The 21,228-nt window shown below is 43.8% G+C and overlaps 1 protein-coding gene across 5 annotated transcripts in view; it reads left to right on the plus strand.

Annotated features, from left to right (window-relative positions):
• The window catches only part of eif2b3 (eukaryotic translation initiation factor 2B, subunit 3 gamma), a 171,475-nt gene that overhangs the window by 72,617 nt on the left and 77,630 nt on the right, over nucleotides 1-21,228 (plus strand). For all 5 annotated transcript variants that reach the window (XM_070886757.1, XM_070886756.1, XM_070886755.1 and 2 more), the window contains exons 4-5: nucleotides 2,856-3,015; nucleotides 10,421-10,532. In XM_070886757.1, coding sequence (XP_070742858.1) covers nucleotides 2,856-3,015; nucleotides 10,421-10,532 — 272 coding nt within the window. The remainder of the gene's footprint in view (nucleotides 1-2,855; nucleotides 3,016-10,420; nucleotides 10,533-21,228) is intronic.

The raw sequence follows: 21,228 nt of genomic DNA on the forward strand, positions 1-21,228 counted from the left end.
GTCACCTGCGCCAATTCTGGCCAGTTAGTCAAGTTTGGTCACCTCAGAGTTACTCCAGTTCTTCTTAAGACAGCGTATGTGGCCTTTGCAGAAAAACCTTCTGGTGAGTTAAGGAAATCGGCGCAAGTAAGTAAATCAGCGCAGCAGATGCCCGGACAACAGCAGCAGGAAAAGTAAGAGAGAGTGGGAGAGAGGGGTGGGAAGTCTTTTGGGTATAGATAGGTGCAGGGACCAGGAGGGAGGAGGCCATTTGGCCTGGGATAAGTGTGGGAATCGGAACAGGGAGGCCATTCAGCCTAGGATAGGAGCGGGGATTGGGACCAGGAGGGGAGAGGGGACTTTAATAATTTAATGGAGGTAAGTTGCTGCAACGTTTAATGTGCTTGTACTTGGTAAGTTGCTGTAATATGCTTGTGCAGATTGCTGTGAGCTGGCTGTAAGTGTCACTTTCCAGCCTCAGGCCGCATTGTGTCCCTGGTTACTGTGGCAACCCGATCTTTTTGGCGCAGATCAAGGCTCCACCCTCAAAACTAAATGACAGGCGACGCAGCGCCAAAATGAAGAAATCAAATGAGGAAACTGGGAAGATTTTTTTTTTGGCCTACTTGGGGCCCCAGAAAAACAGGCATAACTCTTCAAGTATGCCAAAAAACACCTTTGGGGAAAATTGAGCCCAGAATGTGAAGGATCTCAAACTTAAACCCCCAAGCTACCACTATGATGTATATGTTGGTGCTTCACTGTGAAAAGTAATGCTAACTTTTTTAATCTGTATATAATCCATTCTTATTGCTTCATATTTTTTAAAACAGATTTTGTGATGGATACAGTATGTGTGATGATCTGTGCAAATCAACAATGCTAAAGCTGATGATGTAGGAGCTAAAAGTATATGATATTTAACGTGAGAACGGAAGTACATTAGTACATTAGTGCTTTGTATGAATTGGCGAGGAACAAAGTGCTGCCCTAGCATGCGACAACACATTGGGGTCAAGTTTCGGCCTGAGTTGCTCCTGTTTTTTTGGAGCAACTGGTTTAGAATGGAGTATCTTAGAAATTTCAATTCTCTGCACTTAGTTTTCTCCAGTTCTAGTCAGTTAGAACAGTTTCACTTTGGAACACAATTTTTTTTTTCAAAAAGGGGCGTGTCCGGCCACTTACGCCTGTTTTGAAAGTTTAGGCAGTAAAATCTTACTCCAAACTAACTTAGAATGGAGTAAGTGCAGATTTTTGTACACTCACCAAAACCTTGCCTACACTTTACAAATCAGGCGTAGGGAACGAGGGAGGGAGGGTTGTAATTAAATTCTACAAGCATTCAACAGTCTTACTTATACAAATAAAGAGCCATCCTGAATAAAAAATTATAAACAAAGCAAAGACAAAATATTTAATGTTCCTAACTGTGATGCAGCAGCAGCCTTCGAGCTGCGGTGCTTCAGGCAGACCTTCCATGTAGGAGACAGGGGCGGCGGCAGTGGCTCGACGGCAGCCGAAGAAACAGCAAACAAGCAGCCTTCAAATCAACACTTTTCTTCAAGTCCCTTTAAAAATGGCCGAGTGCCAATGTTTATGCGCTACTGCGCGCTCCAACACGCACGCGCAAGGCTGCCGGCACGACGTCTCATTTAAATTAGCCCCGCCCCCCACCACTTCTAGAATCGGCGCAACTCTCTTGCTCCGCGCTGCTCTTTGCGCGCCGCACCAAGCTCCAAAAGACCTGCAGGGAGTCGGAGAATCTGAAGGTATTTTTTTGACGTGAAAAACGGGCGTCCAGGTCGGGGCTGCGCCTTCACCCCATTGATGCAACATGTTGCAATAAGCAGTTTGAAGAGAAATATCAATTTATATGAACTGATGATAGTCCAACACAATTTCTGACAGTCTTGATCTTTTAGTAACTACTTCATTGGATTATGCAGTGGCAAAATACAGTTTAATTGCTGTTTGGTTTCCTATTACTGAGAAGCCAAAGCCTATGATGGAGGCATCAAGACAGAAAGGAGTAAAAAAAAAGGAGATTTTTTTTTTAAATGGCAGATTTTATTGATAAATCATGGAAACCTGCTGCAATAATTAGTTTGATGTATTTCCTTGAGATATGCACTAGGTATCAGATCGTAGAACTTGTTTTTGTACATGTTACCAAATATACGAACATTTGTTACTGCATCTGAATGGGCTGGAGTGGTCCATTTTTCTTATTTGAAACTTGCTGACAGTCTCTGATACTGACTTCAGGTTTGAATTAATGAATTATCCACAAGATAGATTGTTGATCAAAGTCATTCAGGTACATTATGGTTATCTGATCCTAATTATTTTATGCCTAAAAACATATTTTACATAGTAATCAGCTTGGTGCATGAGTTTACTCTGCCTCTGAGTCAGTAGGTTGGAGGTTCAAGCCTGACACCGGGACCTGAGCACGTAATCTAGATTGACACTGCAGTGCATACAGAAGGAGTGTTTCATTATCGGTGTTGTCTTTTGGATGAGACATTAATCTGCCCAGTTGGATGTAAAAGATCCTACTTAAGGAAAAGGAGGGAGTTCTTCTGGCCAATATGTATTCCTCAACCAACACGACACAGATCGAGTCCAACTAGGTCATAGAATACCTGGTAATTTATCTGGTTCACTCTTTTGCAAGTTGGCTGCTGGATTTGACTGCAAAACCAACACTTGGGCTTAATGGACACTTTGGAGCATCCTGATTTGAAAGGCACTATATAACTACATTTCTTTTCAGTCCTTTTATTTCCTTCGTTCCTTTCTCCCTTCCTTTCCTAGCATGCTGTATTGATAATTGAATTGCATAAAACATTGAAAGATTGTTTTTCTTTTCACAGACAGATGTGTTGGTGCTCAGTTGTGACCTCATCACCGATGCAGCTCTGCATGAGGTGATAGACCTGTTCCGTGCACATGATGCCACAATGTCGATGCTGATGCGTAAGGCACATGACTTTTCTGAACCTGTGCCAGGCCAGAAAGGAAAAAATAAAGCAGGTAAAATTTTCCCAGAACTAAAAAACAAGCAATTGATTCTTTATTCTTGAAAATACCACCAGATACTCTAGCAGTAGTGCACAAACTCCTTACGGAAGCCTCAGTGCTGTACCATAAGTGTAGAAAGTGGTATTTTATACCATGGAGACAATGGAGTAAATTTTCAGCTTGCCACCAGGTGCAAAACATGTGTTGTGGATCGTCTGCCCATTATGAAAACCACCTGACATCCATTGAAATCAATGGAGATGAAAATCCGTCTGTTTGTATATTGGGCGGCCGATCTGTAACACCACTTTTACATTGGGGTGGTAAGTTGAAAATCTATTCCATCTTTATATGGTATATCTGTCAAAGAAGAAATTAGAAAAAAAAGTCCGACTCCATTGGGCTTAAAGGCATGCATTGCAAGCCCACCACTTACCTTTTGGACTCAGTGCAAGACCCAACAATTTTCATTGTTAGGCCTCATTAGAATCATTTAAGAAAGCTGTCAGCACTGAATGAGCATTGCTAGGCAGCTGACAGATCAGTTTGGGGGGGGGAGGGGGGGGACATCTTGCAGCTCCTCTGGAACTGAGCCGGAAGTGAAACATTAAGGGGAGGCGCGGGGGGGTGGTTGAGAAAGAGAGTGCCAATCCGGCGGGGTTGGGGGGTGGGGGGGGCGGTGGGCGATCAAAGAGACTGACAGCGGGTAGGAAGATTCATTCAATCCATGGTCCTTATGGCCCCAGAAAGATCGGTGTCACGGTGGGGGGGGGGGGGGGGTTTGTTGTTTTTGCAACAGCCTGCACCAATCCCTTTAAGGACTGTTTGTTTGGCTACTCAACACTCCACCCAGTGGAACACCAAAATTGCCCCAGTATCCTACAGACAGCGCGGGACCCTGATTTACATACGTGAATAGGCCTCCGCCTGTTTCCTGTCCTGCTCCACAATTACTGGACATTGACAGGAATGTGCACCTCAGTGCTGCACTGCAAATTTTGGCCGACTGCCGCCCATTTCCATGCATCCAATGCATGTTATCACGAAGATTATAGAGGGGCACTGATCTGCTTAATATATCGGAGATAATTAAGACTACATCAGAGATTATAGTGTGTGTTGTAGAGAGGCTGTATCATATATTATTTAGAGAGCCAAACAGGCTCAAAAACAATGACGTAAATTGCAATGAAGGATGTTTTTTATCAATATTATAATATGGTACCATATATGACAGCATAGTCAAGTAAAGCATGTGGTACATCAGTGTTGTCCCTATAATTTTAATTAAGTATAATGGTGGGTGAATGAAACTTTTGTATCCACTACAGTTGTGGAAAATCACGATTATAGATTTGGTCCTTCGCTATGAGCTGTGCTGAGGCGAGCTTTTCAGCTCTGTTACACTGGGGTGAAGTACTAGTGGTTACAGGTCTCAGTTTGAGCTGATGAATTGAGAGTAACATGCAACAGTGTTGTCACCAGGCTTGTTTAGCATATTAAGATCAACGCGCTGTAGAAAAACTATACCTCAGCCAATATCCTTTAATATGGTGTCAGTATGCTTTAATCTGATACTCTTTATTACCTCAAATTGTTTTCTCATTAGTGGCACCTGCCTTTATAGAGCCTAAAATGCTTTCTCCAGACAAATGATAGAAAGAAAGAGAGAAAGAGAATTAATTTCCTTTTATATAGTGCCATTCATGGCCTCAGAATGTTCCAAAGCGCTTTGCAGTTAATGAAGTACTTTGAAGAATAGTCACTATTGTAACATAGGCAAATTCAGCAGACAATTTGCACACAGCAAGGTCCAACAAACAGCAATAAGATAATTGACACGCTAACCTGTTTTGGTGATGTTGGTTGAAGAATTATTGCTAGCCAGGACACTGGGAGAACTCCTCTGCTCCTCACGTAGTGGCATGGGATCTTTTATATCCACCTGAGAGGGCAAGTGGGGCCTTGGTTTAACATCTCATCTGAAAGACGTCATCTCCAACAGTGCAACCATCCCTCAGTACTGAAGTGTCAGTCTAGATTATAATGCTCAAATCTATGGCATGGAACTTGAACCTACGACCTACTAACTCAGATGGCAATGTTACCACTGAGCCAAGGCTGACACTTAATTATGATTGAGAGAGGCCATTTGGCTCATCTCCACTCATCCATCCAAAGGTGCATTGTAGCACCCAATTGGTTCATAAATGATTTCAGGGATTTTGCTCCATCTGGGAGTCTATTACATGTGTTGATCACTCTTTGTGCAAAGAAATGCCTGATACCTTTTACTAGTTTGAATCTCTGTTTCTTGTTCTGCTCAGTTAATTTAAAGTAATTTTCCAGATTTATCTTTTCTATGCTGTTTACAATCTTGTATACCTATGAGATGACCTTTGAGATGTATCCTTTTAAGGCTGAAGAGCCCAAGTTTCTCCAATCTTCTTAACTAAAACCTCTTAAGACTGGGTTTCAACCACATGGATTTGCTCTGCACTGACCCTAGTTTTTGAATGTCTTCTTCATGTGTAGGTGACCAGAACTGGATACAATGGTTAAGGTGTCACCTAACCAGAGCACTGCTCAGTTTTACCATAACTTCCTCTAACTTCAGTTCCATTGTTTTGGCTGTATAGTTCAACATTCCATTAGCTTTGCTGATTGTTGCTCTGTATTGATTAGATATTCTGAGTGCTGAGTCAACTAAAACTCCTAGGTCTTTTTCAACTTCATCCTTGGCTATTTCAACACCACTTATGTGTGCTCCCCATTTTTCCTTCCATTGTTTAATACTTTACATTTGCCTGTATTAAACTTTAAGCTGCTATTGTTCTACCCAATTACACAGGATTCAAATAACACCAAAGTGCCTATTATTGCCGGAGACTTGACTTTGCCCTTCTTGACTATGGTCACCATGTTGCCCTATTTCCAGTCTATTGGTACCTCCCCAGTGTTGAGTGATTTCTTAATAATGATTGTCAATGCTTCACATATCTCCCTAGTCTCCTTTAGCTCTCTGGGAAAGTACCATTTATCTGTGAAGATTTTTTGTTTTTGAGTCTTTGTTCTGTCTAGGGCTTCTATTTCAGTTATATTAAAGTAATTAATTCTGCCTGGGATATCTCCGTTTGAAGAAGGCATTTTACATGTGTCTTCCCTTATAAATACTTGGAGGAAGTAATCATTCAGAATGTTTACTGGATGGTACTTAACCTCTTTCTGAGCCAGTTTGCATATTTTATAGCTTTAACTCTTCTCTGACTACCCTCTTACTATTGAAGACCACCCTCATCCATGCCTCCTGGCTCGCCTCCCACCTTGCACCCTACAGAAACTTGAGCTCATCCAAAACTCTGCTGCACGTAACCTAACTCGCACCAAGTCTCATTCACCCATCACCCCGTGCTTGCTAACCTGCATTGGCTGTTGGTCCGGCAATGCATCAATTTTTAAAATTCTCATCCTTGTTTTCATATCCCTCCATGGGCTCGCCCCTCCCCATTTCTGTAATCTCTTCCAGCCCTACAAGATGTGTGTGCTTCTCCTATACTGGACTCTTGGGCATCCCGATTTTCATCGCTGCATAATTGGTGGCCATGCCTTCAGCTGCCGAGATCCTAAGCTCTGGAATTCTCTCCCTAAAACTGTTCACTTCTCCAACTTTAAAGCTCCTTAAAACCGACCACGCTTTTTGGTCATCTGACCTAATATCTCCTTATATGGGTTGGTGTCAAACTTTGTTTGATAATGACCATGTGAAGTGCCTTGAGACCTTTTACTACGTTAATGGTGCTATATAAATGCAAGATAATGTTGTTGATGAAATACTGAATAATTTCTTACTGGTATACTTTGCGTCTAACAATGCTTTTTTCTAGGTCCTTCTGCCACTCTAGTCACCTTTTTAACATATTTATGCATGATACTGTATTTATCTCAGCGAGTCCATCTCCTTCCTGCAGGATTTGTAGAGGTTTTTTTCCCCCTCATTTGTTAATCTATTTAGGATCATACCTATTTAGTCTGAGCTTGCTGGTTTCAGTTATGTATTTATCTGATTGCTCAGCTTTGTGCCTTTAAAGTTGTTCCACTGGTCTACTGAAATGTTGAACAATCTCCTCCAATCAATTTTGGTTATGTTGTTTCTTCATTTGATTGAAATTAACCCTTTGGTAGAATTGACGCAATACTCTTAGCCCTATATCAGACTATTCTATTGCAGCTCCATGCTGGAAGCTGAGCCTCTTAAGATTACTGCTTACATGTTCCATATGTAGCATACTTCTAAAATTAGAGTGAAGAGGCTTCTGCTTTAACTGCTGCCTCTGAGTCCTTCCTCCCTTTGTCTAGTTGAGGTCCAGACTTCTTTGTATAATTCCCTTATGGTGACATGAATAGGGAATACTGCCCACAGTTCACATTCATGATATCACTGTAGGGGGAAATTTGAACCTACAATATCTGTTCTTAAACTGCTGCTAACCAATTGCTTTATAGCACACATTAGTATTTGTGCAGAGAACTCATTTTATTTCCGTTGAGGGATGCATCAATTTGGATGGCTTCAGTTTCAATTCCAAGAACAACGACAACTTATATTTAGATAGCGCCTTTTAAGTAATAAAACGTCCCATGGCGCTTCACAGGAGTGTTATAAAACAATAATAATAATTTGACACTGAGCAATACAAGGAGAGGCTAGGGCAGATGACCAAAAAGCTTGGTCAAAAAGTTAGGTTTTAAGGAGCGTCTTAAAGGAGGAAAGAGAAGTGGAGAGACAGAGAGATTTAGGGAGGGAATTCCAGAGCTTAGGACCTGGGCAGCTGAAGGCACGACTGCCAATGGTGGAGAATTTAAAATCGGGGATGTTCATAAGGCCAGAATAGGTGGAGCACAGGGGTCATGGGGATTATAGGGCTGGAGGAGATTACAGAGATGAGGAGGGGCGAGGCCATGGAAGAATTTGAAAACAAGGATGAGAATTTTAAAATCAAGCCGTTGATTAACTGGGAGCCAATGTAGGTCAGCAAGCACAGGGGAGATGGGTGAATGGGAATTGGTGTGAGTTAGCACATGTGCCGCAGAGTTTTGGATTACCTCAAGTTTATGCAGGGTAGAACTAGGGAGGCCAGCCAGGAGTGCATTGGAATAGTCAAATCTAGAGGTGATAAAACCATGGATGGGGTATGAGAGTTTCAGCAGCAGATATGTTGAGGTAAGGGCGGATGGGTGATATTATGAAGGTGGAAATGGGCAGTGTTAGTGATAGAACAGATATGAGATAGGAAGCTCAATTTGTGATCAAATATGACATCAAGGTTGTGAACAGACTTGGTCAGCCTTAGACAGTTGCCAGGGATAGAGATCGAATCAGTGGAAAGGGAATGGAGTTTGTGGCACGAACCAAAGACAATGGCTCAGGTCTTCTCGATGTGCTGGATGACGGACAAGTAGTCTGATAGTATAGCAACAGTAGAGGGTTTGAGAGGTGGAGGAGAGGTAGACCTGGTTATTATCAGCGTATATGTGAAATCTCACATTGTGTTGCCAGATGATGTCACTGAGGGATAGCATGTAGATGAAAAATAGGAGGGGGGCAGGAATAGATCCTGGGGTACACCAGAGATGATAGTTCAGGATTGGTAAGAGAAGCCATTGCAGGTGATTCTATGGTCATGGCTGGAAAGATAGAAATGAAACCAAGTGAGTACAGTCCCATTCAGCTGGATAATGGTGGAGAGGCGTTGCAGCAGAATTTTGTGGTCAACCGTGTGAATGGCTACAGACAGATCCAGAATGACGAGAAGGGATCGATTATCTTTGTCACAGTCAATTAGGATGTCATTTCTGACCTTGGTAAGAGCAGAGCAGTTTCGGTACTGTGGCAAGGGCGGAAGCCTGATTGGAGGAATTCAAACAAAGAGTTCTGAGAAAGATGGGCACTGATTTGGGAGGCGACAACGTGGTCAAGAACTTTGGAGAGGAAAGGGAGGTTGGAGATGGGGGGCTAGTTTGCAAGGATGGAGGGATCAAGGGTTTTTTGGGGAGGGGATGAAGACAGCAAATTTGAAGGAAAGGGGGACAATACTGGAGGACAGAAAACTGTTAACAGTATCCACTAACCTGGGAGCCAGGAGGGTTGTCAGCAATTTAGTAGGAATAGGGTCGAGAGAGCTGGAGGTCGGTCTCATTGCCCTCATTTGAAAGGACAAGAGGGGAGATCGGAGAGAAATTAGACAAATTTAGGGTTATGGCAGGGGGTCAACGGAGAGGAAGTAGGGTCTGGTGGGCAAGGAGAAAAGGGAGGGAGTTGAAAGCCAAAGCAGTTAAACAGATATTGTCTATCTTTTTAAACAAAGAAGTCCATGAGCTCCTCACATTTATTGTTGGAGGTGAGGAAGGAGGAGGCAGGGGAGGTTAGTGGTTGAGAAGAGAAGCATGGTGTTATTTTTGTCCTCCTTCATGATCTTAGAATAGTGGACAGTTTTAGTCATGGAGAGCAGGTTCCGATAGTGCATTATATGATCTAAACAAATCTGGTGATGGATGATTAGACCAGTTGTCCGCCAAAGACGTTCAAGTCTGCGCCTCTTGGACCTAAGTGAGCGGAGATATGGTGTATACGAGAGGGAATGACTAGGATGACAGAGTGAAATGATTTTAGCGGAGATAAGGGCATCAAAGGTAGTGGGGAGAGTGTGATTTTAGTAAGTCAGCTTAAGAATGTATGACTATACGAAAATGATAGGCAGGAAAGACAATCTGATCCATCAAGCTTGCCCCACACAGTCGTGATGCCTGAAGCAGATACCCCCTACCCGTCTGAAGCCATGTAATCTCCTGGGAGAGGCAAAAAAAAGCTCAAAGCCAATTCGGAGAGAAAAAATCTTGAATATTCCTCTCTGACGCACTTAGGCGATAGACCATGCTTTAATATCCCCTCTAATTTACCTACCTTTTATAAGATTTAATCTCCATTCCAGTCGGCTCCCTTTTGAGGGTATGGTGGAGAGTCAGCATTCATCGCACGAGCTGACAATTTGATCCATAATGCTACGATCCTCTAAGAAAAGAAGAACTGCCTAACACCTAACATAGCCCTACTTTTGGGTAATTTATACGCATGACCTCTGGTCTTTCCCAGTCAAATTAAATAATCCTATCACTAGGAACACAATCTAGTCGTTTAACTATTTTAAACTTCTATCAAATCACCCTGAAGTCTGCGCTTCTCTAAAGTGAATACACCCAGCTTTTTAAGCCTATCTGAGTAATAAAGGTTGATTAAGCTGGGAATCATTCTTGTGGCCCTCCTCTGAACCTTTTCCAAAGCCTCCATATCATCCAGAAGCCTTGATTGACAGGGTTGAAATGACAAGTTTTTTTTTGTTTTTTTGAATGATGTGTGCAGCTGAACAAAGGGACTTTGTCGGAGTTGATGACACGTGCAAACGTCTACTTTTCATGGCTAATGAAGCTGACTTGGATGACGAGCTTGTCATTAGGAAGTCCATGATGCAGAAGTGAGTAATTACCACACTTTTTCTATTCCCTTTCTTTGTTTCTCCAAACCAAGTACTAATGGGTTCAAATAAATGTGGACTTAAAAAGAGCATTAACAAGTGTGACTTTTGTCTTGTGGGCAAGAAATGCTTTGAATTCCTCTTCCTATTGGGAATTCATAATTCTACATAAATCTCTTCACGACTTGATTACTTCTCATTAAGCAACATAGTTCCCTTGCTAATAAAAACAGAAAATGCTGGAAATATTCAACAGGTCAGGTAGCATCTGTGGAGAGAGAAACAGAGTTAGCGTTTCAGGTTGATGACCTTTCGCTAAAAGTTTATATTTGGTGTTTATATACACACACAACTTTAAAAAAATAACCTGACAATTTATCCTATTTAGTGTTGCCAATATAATTTACTGGATTGTTACTTTGTGAGTGTGAGATGGTTTTGAATTTAGAGCAATAGTTGTAGCACTTTACCGCCTCGAGGTGCCATTCAAAAATGTTGAGCAAGTAACTATCTTTTAATGCTGCTGTTAAAAGGTGCAAAAGGGTGGTGCAAGTGCTGTCAATAAGTAACCGTTCAAATGTCATTTAATTGTCGCAGTTCAAATGTCATTTAATTGTCAACCATATTAGTATGGGACTAGAGTCACTCATGGACAGCAAGTTTCCTTCCCGAAAGGTCCATTAGTGAACCAGTTGGGTTTTTATGACAATCTGACATGGTCACTTTTACTGATACCAGTTTTTTATTTCCAAATCTTTTAAGCTGAATTAAAATTTTCAAGATTTGAACTTATGATTCCTAGTTATTAGTCCAGGCCTCTGGATTACTAGTTCAGTAATATAACCACTTCACTACTGTACCCAACCACCAGACTTTTTCACCCCTGAAGATTATTCCTCAATATATTCATTTAATGTATGTATCGGGGAGTATCCATATTCTGTCGAGCATGTGCAGCAGTTCATGGAGCTGCCATTTGCTCCAAGATGCTCTACATTGTAGAGAAACTCTCTTTCAATATTACCATAAAGTATGAGATTGGATTCTGCTGCTACCCCTGCCAACTGTCGCACGTCTTTGTTTGCAGTGCCTTCATCTGGTTCTGATGCTCTGCAAGCATTTTCATGGCATGGCCCTGAGATCATTGTCTGGATGTTCAACAGCTAGAGTCTGAGATGTCTTAAGCCTCCACTCAGGCACATCATGCGCTACCTTTAACACCTTATTTACTGACTTTGTGTGTTGTAAATCACCCTGTGTCAATTCCTCATCACCCCAAGTTAATCTATCTGGGCTCATATGTGCGAGTGAGTAGTTAGGATTTGGAATTCTCTGCCTGATAGGGTGGTGGATATAGATTCAGTAGTAGCCTTCAAAAGGGAATTGCATAAATACTTGAAATAGAAAAAATTGCAGGTATCTGGGGAAAGAGCGGGGAAGTAGGACTAACTGGATACTGTTCGAAAGAGCTGGCACAGATTCAATGGGCCGAATAGCCTCCTTTTGTGCTGTACTATTCTGTGATTCTATGATTGGGTTCATGAGAGAATGGGCCAATTCCTGCTGGCTTCCAGATGTTAAAGGCTCTGGCATTGACTCTATCTCTATGCAGCAACTTTCTTGCTTCCAGCTTCTGTGTATTGAGTTTCCTGCTGTCCACTTTTTCCTTCCTGTTGGGCTCAGGTAAGGGTCTCTTAAAGTATGAACTTCAAAAAAAGATACCATATCTGCCCATGAACCATTCACACTGCTCAAAGAGTCTAATTGTAGCTAGTTTGTTTTCCAACTTTACAGCCTTGGTGCCCAACAAATCAATTGCAGGTATACAGATGTTGATCTGTGAAGGTTTTCCTATTCTTGGTAGTATATATTTACAAAAACAACAACTTGAATTTATATAGCGCCTTTAACATAGTGAAACGTCCCAAGGCGCTTCACAGGAGTATTGAGATTTTAAAAATTGACACCGAACCGCATAAGTAGAAATTAATGCAGGTGACCAAAAGCTTGGTCAAAGTGGTAGGTTTTAAAGAGCGTCTTGAATGAGGAAAGAGAGGCGAAGAGGTTTAGGCAGGGAGTTCCAGAGCTTGGGGCCTAGGCAACAGAAGGCACGGCCACCGATGGTTGAGCGATTAGAATCAGAGATGCGCAAGAGGGCAGAATTAGAGGAGCGCAGAGGTGGTGTGTGAGCAGGACTTGGTGTGAGTTAGGACATGGGCAGCTGAGTTTTGGATCACCTCTCATTTACGTAGGGTAGAATGTGAGAGGCCAGCCAAGAGTGCATTGGAACAGTCAAGTCTAGAGGTAACAAAGGCATGACAGCTTAAGCAGCAGATGAGCTGAGGCAAGGGCAGAGCTCTTACAATGTTACGGAGGTAGAAATAGGCGATCTTGGTTATGCTACGGATGTGTGTTCGAAAGCTCATTGCAAGGTCAAATATGACACCAAGCTTGCAAAACAGTCTGATTTAGCTTCAGATAGAAGTTAGAGAGAGGGATGGAGTCAGTAGCCAGGGAACGGAGTTTGTGTCGGGGATCGAAAATAATAGCTTCAGTCTTCCCAATATTCAATTGGAGAAAATTTCTGCTCAACCAGAACTGGATATTGGACAAGCAGTCTGACAATTTAGAGACCGTGGAGGGGTTGCGAGAAGTAGTCGTGAGGTAGAGTTGGGTGTTATCATGTATTCAACTGTCATCGTAACCCATGTATAAACTGATCTAAGTTGTACACTGTGAGAACACTGACCACTAGGTGGTGAAATTGTGGGAGACACTCCTAACCTGGACTTTCAGGTATAAAAGGGGAAGCTCCACCCACCTTCATCACTTCAGTGCTGGCTAATAAAGTTACTGGTCACAGAGTGACCTTCTCTCAAGTATGGGCCTCGTGTGCATTTATACTGTATAATAAGGACATATTGGTAACAAGAAACTGGGATTTAAACCACGCGAGCATGGTCACAAGCAGTACAGACGAGAGGTACTGTGTTGGTGATGATTGGGACGATTTTATTGAGAGACTACAGCAAAGTTTCGTCACCAAGGAATGGTTGGGACAGGATTCGGCCGACAAACACAGGGCTCATCTCCTGACGGTTTGTGGATCCAGAACATATTCCCTGATGAAGGACCTTCTAGCGCCAGAGAAGTCGGCAGACAAAACTTTTGAAGAGCTCAGTAAGTTGATCGGGGAACACTTTAAACTGGCGAGCAGCATGCACCGGCGGCGAGAGGGGCAAAGCATTCCAGATTTCGTGGCAGACCTCCGGAGACTGGCGAGCCTATGTAAGTTCCCAGATGCATGCAGAGCGGAGATGCTGCAAGACTTTTTTATGGAGGGCATCGGGCACGCTGGGGTTTTCAGGAAACTGATTGAGACCAAAGACTTGACCCTGGGTATGGCGGCTTTGATGGCCCAGACATTTATCTCAGGGGAAGAAGAGACCAGAATGATGATTGACAAAATTCTTGGCTCAAATGCGGCAAATGGACATGGAGTCAACATTGTTAACGTGGGACACAGTTCTCCAGACAGGCAGGGGCAATCGGACATGCCCGAGCATGTAGTCGAACCCAAAGGGGGAATTCAGCAGAGACAATGGCTAGCTGAACGGCGATTCATGCCATCGCAAGGGACAATGCGGCCAGTAATAGGGCCATCAACACCTGTCAATGGTGCGCTTAAGGACAGTTACAGAGACAGTCAGAGACAATCGACTGGTAATGGACCTTTTGTTTCCAACAACGGTTCATGTTGGAGATGTGGAGGCAAACACCCAGCCAGAACTTGCAGGTATCAGCAATATACCTGCAGAAACTGCAACGTCAGCGGTCACTTGGCGCGTATGTGCAGGAAGCCTGCAGCCAGGTTGATGTACGAGGAGGACGGGCCCGATGTAAGCCCTACGAGGCCAAATGAATACTGGGGGAAATCGCTGGAAGCTGAAGTTCAGCGAGTTCATGTGGAGCACATATACAGTTCATACACCAGGATGCCACCAGTAATGATGAAAGTGCTCCTCAATGGCATCCCAGTATCAATGGAGCTAGACACAGGGGCCAGCCAGTCCCTGATGAGTATCAAACAGTTCGACAAGTTGTGGGCGTCCAAGGCCAGGAGGCCAAAATTATTGCTAATTGACACACAGCTACGGACATATACAAAGGTGATCATTCCGGTGCTAGGCAGCACCACGGTAGTCGTGCCCCACAAAGATTCAGAGAACAGATTGCCACTCTGGATTGTCCCGGGGGACGGTCCCGCACTACTGGGGAGGAGTTGGCTTGCTGTCATGAACTGGAAATGGGGCGATGTCAATGCAATTTCTTCTGTGGAGTGAGTATTATGCTCTCACAGGTCCTGGACAAATTTGACTCATTATTTCAACCCGGCATTGGCACTTTCATGGGGACCAAGATAGTGATTCACATAAACCCGGACGCCAGGCCAGTACACCACAAGGCCAGAGCGGTGCCTTACGTGATGCGTGAAAAGATAGAATGTGAATTGGACCGCCTGCTGAGGGAAGGCATCATCTCGCCAGTCGAATTCAGTGACTGGGCGAGCCCGATTGTGCCGGTGCTCAAGGCGGATGGGTCGGTCAGGATATATGGCGATTACAAGGCCACCATCAATCGGGTGTCACTCCAAGACCAGTACCCGCTACCGAGAGCGGAGGATCTCTTTGCGACGCTATCCGGTGGCAATCTTTTTTCAAAATTGGACCTGACCTCAGCTTACATGACCCAGGAGCTGGCGAGTGAGTCGAAGAAGCTGACCACCATCACGACACACAAGGGGTTGTTTGAGTACAACAGATGTCTGTTCGGGATTCGCTCGGCCGCCGCGATCTTTCAACGAAATATGGAAAGCCTCCTCAAGTCGAGTCCAAGGACGGTGGTTTTTCAAGACGACATCCTCATCACAGGTTGCGATACTGAAGAACACCTCCGCAACCTGGAGGAGGTGCTACGCAGACTGGACCGGGTAGGTCTGCGACTGAAAAAGGCGAAGTGCGCCTTCCTAGCTCCAGAGGTAGAATTCCTGGGGATGAGGATAGCAGCAGACAGGATCAGACCTACTGCGTCCAAAACGGAAGTGATCCAGAGAGCACGACGGAGCTGCGTTCGTTCCTGGGGCTCCTGAACTATTTTGGTAACTTTCTTCCCAAATTGAGCACGCTGTTAGAGCCGCTACACGTGCTCTAATGCAAAAGTTGCGATTGGGTCTAGGGGGACATGCAGGAAAGGGCTTCTGCCAGAGCACGCAATTTGTTATGCTCCAACAATCAGTTAACGCTATATGACCCATGTAAGAAACTTGTTTTAACATGCGATGCATTGTCCTAAGGGGTCAGGTGTGTGTTGCAGCATGTTAATGCAAAGGGTCAGTTACAGCCGGTAGCTTATGCCTCCAGAAGTCTGTCCCAGGCAGAAAGGGGCTACGGGATGGTAGAAAAGGAAGCGCTTGCATGTGTATATGCAGTAAAAAAAAATGCACCAGTAGCTGTTTGGCAGGAAATTTGATCACAAACCCCTAACGTCCCTTTTGGCCGACAACAAGGCCATAAATGCAAATGTATCGGCCCGCATACAGAGGTGGGCACACACGTTAGCCACCTATGACTATGCAATTCGGCACAGACCGGGCACTGAAAACTGCGCCGATGCACTGAGCCAGCCACATAAATACCGTGGCTACAAGAGCAGGTCAGAGGCGAGTGTCTCACCTCCTGACACGCCAAAGGCTTTCCACCATCTACAAGGCACAAGTCAGGAATGTGATGGAATACTCTCCACTTGCCTGGGTGAGTGCAGCTCCAACACTCAAGAAGCTCAATGCCATCCAGGACAAAGCAATCCGTTTGGTTGGCACCCGATCTACCACCTTAAACATTCACTCTCTGCACCACCGGCACAATGTGGCTGCAGTGTGTACCATCTACAAGATGCACTGCAGCAACTCACCAAGCAACTCTTCGACAGCACTTCGAAAATCTGCAACCTCTAACACTTAGAAGGGCAAGGGCAGCAGGCGCATGGGAAAACCATCAGCTCCACGTTCCCCTCTAAATCACACACCATCCTGACTTGGGTATATATCATCGTTCCTTCATCGTTGCTGGGTCAATATCCTGGAACCCCCTCCCTAACAACATTATGGGAGTGCCTTCACCACACAGACTGCAGCAGTTCAAGAAGGCAGCTCACCATCAACCTCTCCAGGGCAATTAGGGATTGGCAATAAATGCTGGTCTTGCCAGTGATGCCCACATCCTATGAACGAATAAAAAAATGCCCTTTAATGCTTCCTATTAGATCCTATAAGTTGCTTTATCACTAACTTGAAACTAATCTTAGTATAGGGGTTTTACAGAAAGTAAGCTACCTTGTATAAAAAAATGATATACTAGTGGACAATGTTCCATAAGCTCCATTGAACAGTATGAAGTTCCTGTACTTGCATGGTAGATACAAACCGAACTCACCACAAAGCTAGGGCTTGTCCATTTCAGTCTAAATGTCGTGATGAGTCTTTATTACTGCCAAACAACCTCTCTGGCACTGAAAATTAACTTTTACAAGTGTAGAGTCTCATTCCTTCAGATTTTAATTGTTGCTGGAGATTTGTTTTAATTAACTTTTGAATTCTGTCTCTTTTTCTCTTAATCCAATCCTTTTTCCCTCCCTCTATTTTGCTTTCTGTACCTGATTTGACATTGATTTCATTATCCTAACTTTCACTTTCTGGTTCAGACTCTGTGCTGTTAATCAACAATACTTCAATCTGATTGATTCCCCTGTTCACACAGATCCCAGATGCCGCGCTGTTTCCACTTACACCAACTTGCCATGCAATAGCTCATGGAAATTAAACGGGCAAGGACAATGCCATGCACCATTTGCCATGCATCATTTGCTTGCCAGCTACAGTAAATTCTGTCCTTTGCCTTTTTCAATTATGTATGTAATTTCACTTTAATAGTGTGATCAGCTCAAGAACTAAATGGTCTGTTTTTTTTTCAAACAGCACCTGTGGTTTGACAGTTGTTTTACATCAAGGAGATCATTTGTGTTTGAAGTGTACTTTTTTTTGCAACCTATATCCCCATCTTACCACTTATGAAAAAGAATAAAATTATACCTCTTTGCCACTTTCTAATGCAGCTTGTTTTTGATGAACATCTTTCCAGTAATGATTTTTTTAAATGCAAACCTTTTCCATGTGTGTGAATACCTGATACACAGTAGGTGCTATCTATGCTCAGTATAACAATGGAAAATTGAGTGGCTACATGGTACGTTTGGATCAAAGGACAGATGGTTTTGCTGGAGAGGTTCATCAGTGTTTGTGAGGAACATGGATACCACATGCCTGATTGTACTCATGTTAGTCATTAAAGTATGTACAAAATGATGTAATTTTTAAAGTAATGCAGAGTTTGCTCCTCCAGCAAGCAAAATTATTCTTATGACATTCTAGGACTTCAACCCTCTTAACTAAAGTTAGTAAAGTTTCAAACTCATTAGTAAAAATATCTGTTTATTTTTGTTCTGTAGCACTTTTTGGGGAGATCCAGATTATTGCAGTGATATGTCATGGCCGATGATTGGTTTCAGGTTTATTCTTAGTTTATCTTTTGCAATTTTTAAGCTATTTTACATTCCGCCTCCCCCTGACGACCTGCCCCCCCCCCCCCCCCACACACACACACACACACACACACACACACACATATATATCACCTTCATGTTCCATCTGTAACACAACATTCCGCAATGAGATTGCAAGCAAGAACTTACTCCCAGACCTATACCGACATTAGCTACTAAGCGGTTTGTATTGCATTTCGTGCGAGGTAATGAATTACTTCTGCTCATTGCCCCTGCTCCAGACAGCCTGGTTGAGATCAAGGAACTCGCCATATGGGAACTATGAGCTAGAGTGCACAGTCAACCAATTGTCTCTGATGCACTGCACCCACAAACCACCACGTCACCTTGATCTTTTTATTAAATTTTTTTTTTTTAATTTGGTTTTAAAAGTAGTTTTAATATATTTAAATATCTCCAATTCATACAACAATGTGTTCCAGTGTCCTGAATTATACCATGCTGTACAAAAACAGAACCAAATAATTACATCGCAAGATATTGGAAATGCACAGCAGCTCTGGCGGTATATGAACGCAAGATATAGGGTGAAAAATTTCATAGTAAAAATAAGCACTGTATTATACTATTTGTGCTTTTAGTTTGTAGTCCTAGCTTGGTGAAGCTGGTCTGTTTTTGCCCTTGCCGGTCATTCATTTTCTTTTCAGTTTTACTGTACTTGGTTTTGTCTCTGCCCTACATTTCAATGTATTGATATCAACTGTGAGTTATTGCAACTAATTCATCCTGGTTTCCTGGCATAATCTGAAACAGGAGATCATGTTGGTAAGAACTAATTGTGGTACAGACAGAAGCAGTGTATGAATTTTTCCTTCTGTGTTATTGTTCATTGGAGGTCGACCCATCAAACTGAACAGATTACAGCATCTGTCTCACTAGGAAATCCAATAGTGCATACAGGCATTACTTAAGCTCCAATTCATTTGTGATCCAATTTTTTAAAACTTCCTCTAGGTTTCTTAAGATTGTTGTAATATTAGGCATGTCTAATATACTGTACACCTTGATATTTTAATTAGTATCAGAACTGAGAATATCTCTGGACTGGGAAAGACTTCAGGAGGACTTACACAGGTTAGCCAAATCAGAAAAGAGGTAGCAGATACAGTTTAATACAAAAGTGTGAAGTAAAATATTTGGGGAGAAATAATATGGAATGGGAGTATACATAACTTCCAAAGGTGCTGAAAGATGTTGATGAACAGGGAGACCTAGGGATTTAAATACATAATTCCCATGAAGTAGTGAGAGCAGGTAGTGAGGGCAGGTAGATAAAGCCATAGAGAAGGCCAGTAACATTTTACGTTTTGTAGATAGGGTCTTAGAATACAAGATGCAAACATTTATGATAAATTTGTAAAGGCTATGGTTCAATCACAGCTGTTTTAAGCACCGCGTTAGAAAAAAAGACATTAAAGCCATAGAAAGGGTTCAACATAAATTCACCAGAATGATGCCATGGATGAGAAACTATAGTTGGGAGATTTGAGATACTCAGACTATTTTCACTGAAAAGAAGGCTGAGGAAATTTAATTGAGGTCTTTAAAATTATGAACAGAGTGTATAGGGAATATGATAGAATGAATATAGAACGATCATTTCTTCTGCTTGATAAATACGCGGCAATTTAAAATTGTCACTAAGAGTGAGGGAAGAGGGGACCAATGGGTTTAGTTTTGGATTGCTCCGGCACAAACATTATCCGCCGAATGCCCTCCCTTCTGGGCTGCCTGAGCACTTTTAAATGCGGCTCTTGTCATGGGATATTATTCCATTTTAAAAATACTTCCCTCCCCCGCCCGCCCCCACACACACACTTTTTTTCCACCCAAACCATGTGCCTGTGCCTGTAATAGAGACAAAGAGCAAATACCTTACTTTGAGATCGCCTTCAATGTTGCTGTTGAGCTACCCACTAAGGGGCCCAAATTTCCCCAACCCCATTTTTTGGCGCATTCTCCCGACTTTGTGCGCTGGAAACGGCGCCGAAAAACTTACTCGCGATTCTGGCCGCTCTGCTGTGGGTCTTGGTCTTGGCGTGGGGGGCGGAGCTACAGCCCTGCACTGAAAACAGTGCCGGCAGCTGCGCATACGCGCAGTAGAGCGGTCGCGCATGCGCAGTAGCTCCTTCCCATGATTGTGATGATGATGCCTGTAGAACGCGTCCCGCCCCTATCCCAGGCCAAATGGCCTGCCGCACAGGCCGGCCGCTGAGGGCTGCAAGAAACCGGTTGATGCGACTGAGTTTTGATTGGGGCGAGAGAGAGGGGGAGAGGTTGGTCCTCTTTGGCTGCAGTCTAGTGGTTTGCAGTGAGGATAGCTTGTCGTGTAGCGACGTCGCTTGCCATGCTGGGCTGGCTTTGCGTTCGTTTGGTTGGGTGGCGGTTTGCCAAAGAGTCTGCAGTGCCGTGTGTTGCGCTGGACCTCGGTGTCCTTCCACACGTGGCCCGCCAAGTTCTAGCACATTTGCTGAGCGGCGCCCAAGTCGATCCTATACGTCTCGCCGCCGGTGCTGCTGCTTGCTTTTAACATCCAACACTCCGCGCTGCCCAGCCACTGCTTCTGGCCTTTCTACCTCTCTCTCGCCCCGATGTCACCTGTCCCTCTGGCGCTCTCTCTCGCGCTCTCTCTCTCTCGCTCTCTCTCGCTCTCTCTCGCTCTCTCTCTCTCTCTGAATCAGGACTCCAGAACGGTGTGAGCCGAGCCCGGTCTTCAGCGCACTTGTGCACCCACCCTCCGTCCGTCCGCCAGTACTAGCCCACTCGGGTTGGTCTTGAGGACAGCGGTCTACGTGTTGTGCTGGAGATGACGACCGGCACAAACAAAATACCTTTCTGCCTACGACCCAAGACCCCAGGGCTGAACTCGGACGTGTCGGCCGATCTCCGAACTCCTTTCGGGGCTATATAGTTGTCTGTGGTCCCTCACGCGAGGGAGCCGAAGCCTCATGCCTCGGCCAGGTTTCAGGCTGCCGTTTTTAAAGCCTGACCAAAATCCTGAAAAAAAGGGAAAAAATTC

This window comes from Pristiophorus japonicus, chromosome 8 (assembly GCF_044704955.1).
Source record: "Pristiophorus japonicus isolate sPriJap1 chromosome 8, sPriJap1.hap1, whole genome shotgun sequence".
In the NCBI taxonomy this organism is placed as follows: Eukaryota; Metazoa; Chordata; class Chondrichthyes; family Pristiophoridae; genus Pristiophorus; species Pristiophorus japonicus.